General features: G+C 37.0%; 1 protein-coding gene across 3 annotated transcripts in view; it reads right to left on the bottom strand.

Annotated features, from left to right (window-relative positions):
- The window catches only part of NELL2 (neural EGFL like 2), a 134172-nt gene that overhangs the window by 88746 nt on the left and 32451 nt on the right, over positions 1 to 12975 (bottom strand). For all 3 annotated transcript variants that reach the window (XM_085570257.1, XM_021545322.4, XM_021545323.4), the window contains exons 8-9: positions 12388 to 12516; positions 11061 to 11163 (exon numbers count right to left, since the gene is read on the bottom strand). In XM_085570257.1, coding sequence (XP_085426383.1) covers positions 11061 to 11163; positions 12388 to 12516 — 232 coding nt within the window. The remainder of the gene's footprint in view (positions 1 to 11060; positions 11164 to 12387; positions 12517 to 12975) is intronic.

The raw sequence follows: 12975 nt of genomic DNA on the forward strand, positions 1-12975 counted from the left end.
AAGTTGGCTGTCACAGCAATACTCACATTTGCCTTCTTGGAGCAGGCCAGTCTAATGTGCTCAGACATTCCCAGGAGTTGAGCACCTCATCCATTGCTGTTGTTAGATCTTGCTTCTTTCAAAGCACCTGTATCTAGCTCTGTACAGCAACTGACAGGGTTTCATGCTCCCAACTCTTCTGTTCCTATATAAGGAATCTGCCAATCCTTCCATCCCTCCCTTCAGCCAGAATGACAGGATTAGTTGGCATAATCACAAACACACCAGATTACTGTATTTAATATTCTTAAGCTAAATCCTTAGCATTGGTTCAGCAAAAGATTTTTTAACACAGACAGCAGTGTAAACACATTTTTGGAAATTTTGATTAAAATTTGTTATGCAAACTGGCTTTCTACATTTTTTATATACTCACTCCCAATGTTCATGATCTAATAATATTTAACCAAAAACTAATATTAAAAAACAATCAGGTATTACCAATAGTTTGGAAATTTTCAAAAGGTAGTTTTTAGAAGAAACCGATGTACATCTAACATGCTGTTTCTCAGGGCTCCTAGAAGTTGCTATTATCCATTATGCATTCCAAACAATACAATACTTCATGCCTAAAGTCAGTTCAGGATTTGAAATAATTAAAAATTTAAAAGTAGTTGGAGCAGATGTTCACAGATTCTGCTACATCACAGTTAAGTTCTCCCAAATGTATCTGTTGATACTCCGATTCATCACAGAAAAACAGTAAGCTGGAACTCATAGCAACTGTTAATGAAACTACTCTTTTTTTTCTTTGGTGAAAGAAAGCTTTACATTTGCTGATAATTTTTAAAAAATCATATCTGTTAATACTCCTTTCTAGACATCAGACAGAATTCACACACTGTGCAGTTAAGTCTGTTTATCTACATGCAGCTGTATTCAACTCCAACTGAGCTTCGGCTGCAGCACTTTTCTCCCTACAGTGGCATGTAGCATCTCTGTATTCCTCCCATGTGCCCCGAGTTTGCTTCCACTGGGTATATACCTTTCTTTCTTGCCTTAGCTCCATCCAAAAGAAGATCCCTTTTCAGTCAAGCTGACCTTCTGGCTCATCTGCTTGACTTCCAACATTTTGGAATTGCTTGTTCCTGTGCTCTTAAAAGAGGGTGTTTAAGAAGTGACTAGCACTGATAGAACAGTGATTCCCCAAAGATATAATTCCTTTATTAATTTATATGTCTATTTTAACTTTCTACTTCAAAAATGTATTAATTTATTCCCATACTTTTTCACAGCAACTCACCAACAGAATACTGCAAAATTAGTAAAATGAAAAAACATGTGGTTAAGGGCTCACATTGTACTACCAACTCTATTCATAAAGAGTCACAGAAGACAATGGACAACAGATAAGCATTCCAAAATCATACACTACTACTATTAAGAAGCCTGTCTGAGAAATTCACAACAACCATATGCAAGATTTTTATCTCTTCTGTGCTATACTCAGATTTGATTTCTCCTTTAGGTGCCTTGAGAATCTACAAGGATTCTAAATAAAGCATGATGAAAACATCTACAAAACAAACTCCCCCTTTACAAGCCTGTAAAATTAGCCTAGAGAGAAATATTGAACTTTAGTCAATATAACTTAATGAGACATCTTAAGGAAATAATACCTGAATTTATGTCTTTCTCAAAATAATAACATAGACCAAAGCATGCCTGTTCATCTTCCCTACCTTCAAAGTATCTGAATATCACTTACTAGAAGAAACAGGTTATGTGTCTATTTTCCAGATGAATCAAGCATATTTACTTGCTTTGATTTCAGGATTGGGGGGGAGGGGGGAGGGGGGGCAGATCTTACAACTGAAACCTGGTGTCTTCTGAACCAATTTATTACATTACACAATGTCACTGTAATTCTAACACTACTATGTATGCATACACTGGACATCAGAAGAAAAAGGAAACCTAGTAGTATTTTCAATTTTTTTCATGTTAGGAAAAAAAAAAATCTATATGTAAAATAATGTTAAGGGATTTTAACAAAATGTCACAAATGAAAATGAAATTGGGAAAACAGTCAAAATTATACTTGAAAATAATTTAAAGCAAGAAGGGGGAGACCAGGATTACACTTACAATCAGAATCTTACACAAATAATTTCAACTAGAAGGTGAAAATAAACTAGTCAGCTACCCTGTAGAGAAAAGCTTAGGACAGTCTACTGCCCTCTGAAACAAATGAACTTTCTTCTTAGTGGAAACTGGTAACAAATAAAAGCCCCCAAAAAGGCAAAAATTAATAAAAAGTCTCTATATTGGCAGAACAGAGGCAGAACAGAGTTACATAAACACTTTAGACACAGTCCTGTGCCTGGTACAGGGACAAAAGCAATCTGCAGAAACTCTTCAAATAAAGAGGACTGCAATGATGTTTTTGAAGGCAACAGATGAGGAAAGCAGGATAAAGGTCTGTTATACCATATCAGACAAGATTTCCACTTTAAAACTGTGTCTCACATGGGACTAAGTGACCATTATTTGAAGATTAATATATTTTATGAGCTGACAGATGTAGAAACAGTGATCAATAACAGCCTGGAGGTGTATACATCACACTTCAGATATCTGCAAGCAGTAGTTAAGAGAAGTATACCAAGTAATAGATGGTTTAATTCACTACATATTTCCACTGAAAAAAATGTCAAACTTCTGTAGTCCGAAAGACTGAAAGCCATGAGTTTAAATTACTATCGTCACAAAAAGGCAAATAAAGGATAACAGTGTACATCATTTTATATTAATCTCACTGAATCAACTTCATTCATATTTTACCACCCCTTCCAGGGGAAATAAGATCACATTATTGACAGTTTTGTGGTGAGTTTTCTTCCAATAATTTATTTATTGAGTTTCAGCCTTCACAACCTTGCCATATTTTATTTCACAGACATAGGCACTGTCAAAAAATTGTAAGTATGCCTTCTTGTACATTCCCATATCTTCTACCAGCGTCTCCCCCAGGCCAGCTTTCCATCTAAACAATCCTTGTCAAAGTGGCAATCCTGTTCTGAACAAGAGTATGTCAAGTGCAAACTGGTCTTTGCAAAACTGTGCAAGCCAAGAATCCCATTTGGTAGGTTGGCTGGCTTTTGCAAAGCCTTTACTCCATCAGTACTCTCTGCCTCCAACTTGTTACATTTCTGTGACCTTATCCAAAACCTGTAGTTCTGGGGTTTTCAGCTATGGCTTTTCTCTTTTTTTTTTTTCTTTTTACAGCACATATCCATTGAAGATGATTGGTACCGATACTATAGGTATTTCCAAGATCTACAGGATAAAATGTCCAGGCAAAAACTAGAACATCGGCTACAAGCTGCTGATTTGGCAAAGTGCTTCTGGGAGTAAAAAAAAACAAACTCCAACAACTCCCCCCATAAAAACCCTACAACAAAGCCAAAAAAACCTCACCACGACCCCCCAAAAAACAAATCAAACAAAAAAGAACCTCACAGACCAATAATGCACATATTGAGTGACATAGGCACAGGACTGCTGAGAACAAACATATTGAAATCAACACACAGACATGTGAATGCTTACATATCCTATATTATTTTTGTAATTATAAATAGAACCAGCTTTATTAACATTATTATTTTATAGCTACTTAAGTAAATTCTGGTGAAATCAGCATTACTAAAGTTAGGGTACCAACTTATTAGAAGTTGGAACACTGCCAATCTGTCTACTCCCAGCTGTCTGAAAGCAAATATATTCATATCTAGCATATGTTAATGTTTTATTTGCACTGGAAATAAACTAAAATAATAATACGCTGCAGGTATTTTATATTTTATGAACTCCCTGGTAAAAATATAATGAAAAAGGAATGGAAAATATTAGCTCTTTTCCCACAAAACCTCAACAAAAGGAGAGTAGAGCATGGCCTACAGCAAAATTCTCCATGTAAAAAAATATTTTTAATTCTCTACCAATAAAGTTACCAATATTATGTTTCCAATTTCTTCTTTAGTGCAGATTGCTACATGTCCAGAGTAATGTATTTTAATGAATAAGGATTTTCTTAAGCATACCTTATTTTAGTATTCACTCCTTAGGCACACAGTAAGACTAAAATTAGATAATTTTACCATTAACTGGAGTTCTCCTTGTATACTGATACATTGCCTCCAGATCTAGAGTTTTCTAGGGGAGCTCCATAATGCACAGGGTCTAGAATATCTAAAAGGCCACTCAGCTAGGAGGAAGCCACACTTTGATGCATGAAAGGTCTAAGACAGGCACAAGCACTGACTCCACCCAGTCCTCCTTTGCTAACAAGGAACAACGAAATTCAAAGGACATGGGGAAGTAGTAAAGGAAACAAAATGGCAAAATATTTTGTGAAGTCCAAATACTGTAAGATGTATTTTAATATACTGTAAATGATATTTAAATGGGTTTCCAGCTCAGAGGGGAATTGCAAGTCAAAAGATTCCCTGTTTTCCTTCTAATGAGGAATACTGCCCATCTTATAAAGAACAAAGGTCATTGGAGACTACATGCTCAGCAGCAAAAATCCCCTAACAATTCTGTCATTGGCTGTTTAGCAGAGATAAACCAAATATTGCTGTGACCTAAGAGTAGTTTGAAAATTTCTATAGCTTTACAATGGAAAATACAGCAGAGACTGAGCACCTTGGGTCAAGGGTTAAACTGGCCCTGCCCACCAAAGCCAAGGGGATTCCTTCCACTGTCTTCTGGTGGCTTTGAGTTCAGCACAAAAGTCCCTGAGGATATCCTCCCAAAATGTGTAAACTCCTGATGGAAAGGACTGAGGAAGAAAAAGACAGGCTGTTCTCAGTGGTGCCCAGTAACAGGACAAGAGGCAACGGGCACAGATCAGAACACACCAAAATCCATTTGGACTGAAGAAAATACTTTGTTACTGTGAGGGTGACTGAGCACCGGCACAGATTGCCCAGGAGGTTGAGGAGCCTCCATCTGTGCAGACATTCAAAAGCTGGCTGGCCAGTCCTGGGCAGCCTGCTCAACTGAGACCTGCTTGAGCAGGAGGGTTGGACCAGGAGACCTCCAGAGCTCCCTTCTAACCTCAGCCCTTTTATGAGACTTTTATGAGTATTTAATTGGAAAAATTATTTGTGTCCTATTTCTGCACAAATATGGATAGTGACTTTCTTTCAAAGTCAGAAGAAGTAATAAAATGGTTTAAATAGTTGGTAAAGTACAATGCAATTCATCTCAGCAGTACAAGTGGTACAATATAGTACAAGTACAATAAAATGCTTTTTATTTGTCATTCCAGTGTGGTACTATCATTATATGTAATTCAAAAGCCTGAAAAATAAGGTTGATGTGAGTAATTTCAGCACAGAAAATCCAGAAAGTAGAGGTGAATGGACACTATACTACTAAGTAGCATTCTGAAGTTCTGCATGCTGGCAATGGGAGGTAAATAATACAGCTCTACGAAACAATCCATTGCTGGCTATATTCAAGATATCTTTTAATACTATCCTGAAGTAATTTATCTGAATTTTCATATTAAAAAGAAACCTCAGAAGAATAGAATTTATGCTCTATATGCAGTTATGTTCTTTAAAAAGCCACACATAAGTATTTAAAATGAAAAAGCAACTAGTTTTTATTAACCAGAATGTTGCTTCTCCTTTATTTTTTAAAGAACTATGATAAATGAGAAATCATTGTTTTACTGCTAAAAACTGCCTTTTCTTCCTCCAGTACTGATGCCTGCTCTGCCACCCTGAACCTGCTGGCTGCCCACAGCCCTCAGACTCATGCTGTGTTCCAGCCAGATTGCTGGAGATGTTCTTCCATTTCCCTTTTTCTGATTTACTGCAAGGATAAAATGACCTGTTCAGTCAGTGACTAATCATTTCTCCAAGCTGCAGCCTCTTTCTGTGCCACACTGAATGCAGAAACTTCTCCAGCACTTGGCTGAACATGGCAGGGGCTGGCATCCCACTTTGCTACTGATGGAAGTCACCTAAGGCTAGAGGATGAAAACCCAGGGGAAAAAGTGGCAATTTTGTAAAACTACGGAACTTGGTAAACAGCATAGGCCTAAGTCCACAATGCTTCAAACTACCTGGATTAATTATGAATTTCAGAGTAAGTTTAACCAATATTCCTTAAGTTTCTAAATAAAAATTCTGCACTTTTGCTGATGCTCAATTGCTGCTGCAAAGAAGGAGCAGATGGACTTTCACAGCTCCTTCTCTCTGTGTTAGTAAGCTATAAGTGCTGGAGCTTACAGAAGAGTGTCTAGCTTTTGGGGGAAAATGGGTGAATTATGAAGAGCGAAAGGGGAAATCCCTTTCTTTTTAATCATAAAATTAAAATTTTCTGCAAGACAGCAAGACAGATCACTGCATCAGAAAGCCATGCATGTTACTAAGAACTACAATGTCCATACTTGTGTTTTAATTATTTTGTTAAAAATCCTTCCCAAGTTCTAGAATCCCCTTACACAGTCTCTCTCGACACCTGCTAGCACCAGAACCGCGAGCTGATCCGGTACTACCCCAATGCTTCTCACAGTTGCTTAAAATACTTGTGTTACACTGTCGATTTGGCTACAATGCACCGGAAACCCATAAAATGTCCTGCCTCAGGAAAAAATTGTAAATATCACAGCCTGCTGATTTGAGCATAATGGCTCAGATTTTAACCTCTACTGGAATCTGTTTGGATGGATACTAACAGTTTGCTATTAGGTCAATAAGTATCTGCAGTGTCACTGGGAGGAAGAGAGTGATGAGAAGGGAGTAATTGCTTCCTGGAAATCAGTCTTTGGAGATGGGAATTATTACTGCACCAGATACTGGCACAAATATAATTTCTGGTCTTATAAAAACAAAAATCACCTAGTTTGTTAAAAATACACTTGTTCCATTTAAAAAAAAATGCATATAGCTTTTGGAGGTGATGCCTTGGTGTTAATACACTGACTAATAGAAACATTACCATAAGATCTGCTGACCAAGCACCATTTCTCAGCTGCTAAGACATTGGCAGTCCTTCCACAATTCACTTAAAATAAATGAACTTGTCCTTGTACTTCTTAAGCCAAGCCTGTGGTCTAAAGCAATATTTATAGGGTCAGTAGGAAAGCTTAATGTCTCCACAATTTGTATTGGTGCCTATTACCACAAAAAGCAGAGGAGAGAAAAAATTAATGATCATTTGCACATATCTTCTCAGAATTCTTTAAAATTGCATTGAGCATAGAAATAAGTAGTCTCTTCCTTCCAGCTCCAAACAATTCTCCACAGGAAGCTCCCATTGAACTAAAATGTACACTGTGGTAGCTGGACTGAGTTTTACATTGTCTACAGCTGAAACATACATCCAACACACTGCCCTATTCATCTGCCCTGGAAGACTGCTGCTTCTTTTAGCCCATTACAGCTAATAGAAAACACAGTGATAATTTGCATTCATTGCCATTCCCCACACTACCAGCATCGACCTTCACACAAGACAAAACAGTACAAGTTGTCTGAATGGCCTGAAAGGAAGGTATGGAGTTAGGTGAGAAGGTCAGGGTTTGGTTTTTTTGTTTGTTTTGTGGCTTTTTTCTTTTGGCTCACAAAAAGAACTGAAGTCAAAGCAATATTAGTTTAAAAAAAATATCTAAACCATTCTTTACTAAGTGTTCTTCAGTAAAGTAAACATTTCAGAAAAACATGAAAAGACCGCTTTGCTGAAATTTTCAAAGTGTTGAAAATGTCGCTGAACAAGACAAAACAAAGCTTCGCTGTCCAAAATGTAAATGCTGGACTGGGCTGAAATTTAATTCCTGGGATTTGGCAGCATGGGAAAGTCTCTTAGCATATAACTTTAATGCCAGAATCAGGCTTAAAAATCCAGCACTTTACATTCCTATCTTACATACCTGATCACATCACAGTAACTGATGTAAGAATCGTCTCACAACTTCAGCTGTCTAAAAGTTCAGTATCTGATCTAATCACCTGGGCTCTGTATACAAGCCATGGAAGGAGATGTCCAGTTCCAGAAGGCAACTAATCCCATCCTTTCCAGCCCCTCTCAGCACCAAGTGCCTTCTGAAGGTGCCAGTCTCTGCAGCTCATTATCAAGAGAGCCAAACTGGTGATGTCCGCAACTAGTAAATGAAACAAATCAGGTAAATGCAACAGAAAATGACAGCAGGCTTGAAAATGCTTGGTTATGGTGTGTAACTCTCCCTGCAGTCTGAATGTTAGCACACATCATGGCACCATGTCACACTGTACCAGCCAAGATGCTCTGAAGCAGTGCCAAGCACAAGCTGGGGGCACAGCCCTGATCAGAGGCCATTCACAGCCAACCATCTGGATGCAGATAATCAAGAGACTTCAGCCATGTGAGCCACAAGTGCCTGCCCTACTTCATTTATTAGTATAAGTGAAGCCACTTCAAATTGTATTCCCAAATTCTACATGTCTAAAGCCATGCAGAGAGACTCCATCCTCCATCACTAAGGGAAGAAAAAAAAAAAATCCCACAAAAAAACCAAACCAAAAATCCCAGAAAGCCTGCTTGCTGGTCAGTGAAAGAGCCCCAAGTGCTGTACTCTTAACTCTGCCAGCTGTCATTAAATCCAACCTCACTCTTTTGATTTTTGGTGACTTGTTTTAACACCAGCAGAAGGAAGAAAAGTGTGGAGGGAAGCACTCAGCCCTGGGGGAGTGAGACACAGCCACAAGGCTCCAGCAGCTGTCACTGCTTGGGCACTTCTACTCAAACAACAGTCTGGCAGAAACAACCCATCATCTGGTATGGGATAACAAATACCAGGAAAGAAACATCAATATCCATACATGTTCTGTCTTGAAACAAAAACTAAATCCAGCTAAAGAACAGTCTATCAGGCACCATTTTTTCTCAGCACTTATGATTGCTTATCCAAAACCAAGGATATGGCTCCATGAGCAACACTCCCTAATTGGGGGTAACCCCTTAAGCTGTTTTCCTAATTATTAGCCATCTGTGTTCGCTCTGTATTATCTAGTCAGAAGCTACATCTCTTGCTGTTGTTCTGAGCACTGAAAACAATCAAGTTATTCTCAGAACCTATCCAAATGGAGCAACTCAGCTTTGAACCCCTCCAGCAAGAACCAAGTTCAACAAGCACACTGACCTCAATCAGCTCAGACCCTGACCCGAAGACACTAAGACAGAATACAGCTGGCATATGTATATGAACTCAGAGACAACTTAGCATTTCCACCAAATTGGCCTGGAGAATAACTGAGAGTCTTGTAGCCTCCATTGCCTCTAACTTCCATTCTCACTGAAATTTAACTACCCTGTCAATGAGATTCCAATTTATATTCTCTGTCCTTTGGTTCCCAGAATTTAGCCACTGCAAAAATTGTGTGATTTATTTTAAAAATCACTTTAAATAATCTAGATGAAATCAGGAGGAAAATTTCAAAATCAATTTTTATTTATGTTTTCTGATCTAATTATTTTTCAGGTAGTTTGTCAAGAAAGTAGTGTGGGTGCATGTTATTTATAAATTGAATTATGTACTGGCATCAAATTAGCCACACTCAAAGCTAAGACACTTTGATAACATTAAGAATATGAAACAGGAAATTTCAGAGTAAACATCAGTGTGCTGTTCCAGAACTGCATCTTAATTCAAAGTATCAATGCTCTGTGACAAGGTCAGTGTCCAAATGCTCATTCACATTTCTTGACTTTTGTCAAGACTCCCAATAAAAACAACTTTGGAAGAAGTCATATGATGTGAGTGCTTCCACATTAACACATAGAGAATTCCCAACTCAATTTACAGGCAGTATATTACAAAAATATAATTCAGAGGATCAGATTTTCAAATTCTGCCAGCATGGTCAGAGATTCAAATAGCTTCAACAGAGGCTTGAATGCCACACATCTCACATTCCTGAATTACCAATTACCCTGAGTCATCTCATATGCATGGAAATTCTGTGTAGCTGGTTTTTAAAAGTATTTGAATTCTTAGTTCCTCTTAATTAGAATTAATCTACTTGAGTAAGTTAATAAGATTTCATAAAAATGGATGGTTTGTGTAACTTCTAACACAATTAAATATTAATAAACTCCTGTGGGAGCTAGATCAATGGAGTACAAAATGTCTTCCTGAGTTTTATCTTACAACATGTCACTTTAACCAGTTATGTATTTCTCTACACTTTTAGAGGTTTTGTACAGCAGTAGAACAGTGATGAAACTAGTCAAAAAAATCTCAATATTTACAGAATAAAGAAGTGTGTGTATCTCATGCTCAATTTCAAGAATGGGTTCTACCATAGTCTGAAATAACTAACCATTACATATGGAATACACATACATAATCTGAAATACTATTGATAGTCCATCTAGATAGTGGTTAAACTGAAATTCTCCTTCTCTAGCCCTACTTGTAACAAAACCAGAATACTATAAACCTAAAGTTAATCATGTATCCAATCCTGAAAGACAACATTAAATCACATTTTTCCACTTTTCCTGTAATTCTTTTATGACCTTTTGTGAAATAACTTTTCTAGCTGTCTGGGTTTTGCTGGCTTCTTTTCTCTTAACTAAGGAAGAAGAATCATAAATCTGAACCTCCATTTCTAAGCTTGATAACATAAGGTTGGTAGTACACTGTTCATGTGATAAGGTGTTGGAGACCCTGGTCAAACACCAGACAATTGTTCTTGAATTTCTAGCAACTTGGTCTAAAACATAGATATGGAAGTCTGAATAAATATTTATAAATAACTTCTTTTTCTTTTTTAATTTTGAAAATAAATATCTGTGCTAAATAAAAATAACATAACTAAAATGAAACAAAATATCCCATATGAAGTATTAAAACCTTCTGGTTATCAGTTCCCCAGAACACTTCAGAGAAGTCTAAGTTCTCTGACTCCTCAAAGCAACTATTTAACGACCAGTTCTTCCACTGACATATTTACTGAAAGGTTCATATTATTTAAGATCTCAAAGCATTCATGAGCAAGAGGCACAACAGTGAAACTTACATTGACACTCCTTGCAGCACTTGCCATCCACATAGGCCAGGGCAGAGTTAAGTGGACATTCAGCAAGGGGGCAAATCAAAGCCTCGCACTGCACAGTACCGTTCTAGGAGAACAAAAGGGGCTTAACTGGTGGTTTTATTTAGCAATAGCAGAGATGTTCTCAAACACAGGAACCTGAAAATCTATTTTTAAATGCAATGAACTTTCTAACAACATCCAAAAAAAGACAGTTTAACGTGGGTCTTTTAATAACTACAAGAACAGAAACCATACCTTCAGAATGTCACACATATAATCTTTTAATATGAATGATGTGCTCTTTGAGATGATAATGATAGATTTTTTTTAGAGGCAAATCTATTTGGAGGCAAAACAATCTGCCAATCAGCAAAAAAAAAAAGATTACTGTGAAATGACAAGTGCACAGAAAAATACTCTGCCTTCTGATTTTGTTAGAGTGTATTTCTAAAAGGTAGCAATATTATACACTGTAAGAAAAATCCAAGACAAAAATATGCAATGAATTTAACTCTAAATTCAAAGGATTTTAAACATTTATCAGCCAGATTTGATGCCATAAAATACTAAAAGCAAAATTAGTATCTCTCCAGAAATATAAACGTAAAAAATACAAAGCTTAAAGAGATCCATTTAGCCAGTTATAGATAGCTGCAAATCAATCTGAGGTGCAGTACAGACAACAACAGCATTTTCACTGGCTTCTAATGGCCTTTCAATTAAGGATTTAATGAATTCAAATGGAATGAAAGTGTTTTATATCAATGGACAACAATACAAACACCCTAGCTTGGTACCTGAAAGAATACTTGCAATCACATCTGGAGTTGTGATACCTTTGGGAATCTTCCATCCACCAAATCTTTTTCATTTGTAATATAACAAAGCTCACATATGACCCCGACATTTTACTTTTTATTACTTATTGAGATGTAACCAAAGGCAACCAAAGGAAATCAGAAACAAGGGATCTATTAGATAATTTGCTAAGAAAAAGGCTATGTTTTATAGAGACAAAAAGCAAGGAATCAGAATTCCAGAGAAACTGTTTGCAACTCAGTGCAAGGGAATAATGTGATAGCTAAGTATATTCCCTAGCACCTGTGTATGGTGACATGAAATATAGGAACTACACATGCTAGTAATGCTGAAAATATAAGAAAACATATGTATTAATACCATTCATTAGATTTGAACAGATTTTAAAGTTCTTTGTTGTTAGTACTTAGCATACATTTGGAAGTTCTCAACAGAACTATTCAGAGGAAATGCTGGAATTCCTGACTCTCCACTCAAACCATAGCCATACCATGCAAGTGCAGTTCTTACAGCCATCCGTCCAGGATTCAAACTCTCTGTAGGTTGTGCCTTTCATTGTGCAGGTTCTTTCACAATAGCACTGATCCAACTTGTTCATCCTCTGCTCAGCTTGAGACAACTGTATTTACGGTTCACAAAAATGTTTTGAATTTTTAAGTGGTTTCCACATTAGTAAAATCACAATTCAAACTGTCTCCAGGACACAGATGACAAAATAAATTAAGGAAAACACAATCAGAGACAATAAAACAATTATTCTTAAATACAACATGATTAAACCATCAGCTGTTCAGAGACTGAAATTGAGAAGCAAGACACAATGCACTTCATCTTTCTTATCATCATGACATCAGGGACGTCATGAAACAAAATGAGCAGGTCAAGATAGGTACAGCTCCTCACTTCTCATTCCTTGTATAGGTGAACTGATCAAGAACCTTGTTCCACATAAAGTACTCACAGAGTGGACAAATAAGTTCAGAACCAACAAAATGCAATTTTTTCTGCACTTGAGCCAAAGCATTTTTAACATTAGTGTATCAAAGCAGCTAGGTAACAGCATTCTTGCAGATATCTA

The sequence above is a fragment of the Lonchura striata genome, chromosome 1A (genome assembly GCF_050655825.1).
Source record: "Lonchura striata isolate lonStrDom1 chromosome 1A, ASM5065582v1, whole genome shotgun sequence".
In the NCBI taxonomy this organism is placed as follows: Eukaryota; Metazoa; Chordata; class Aves; order Passeriformes; family Estrildidae; genus Lonchura; species Lonchura striata.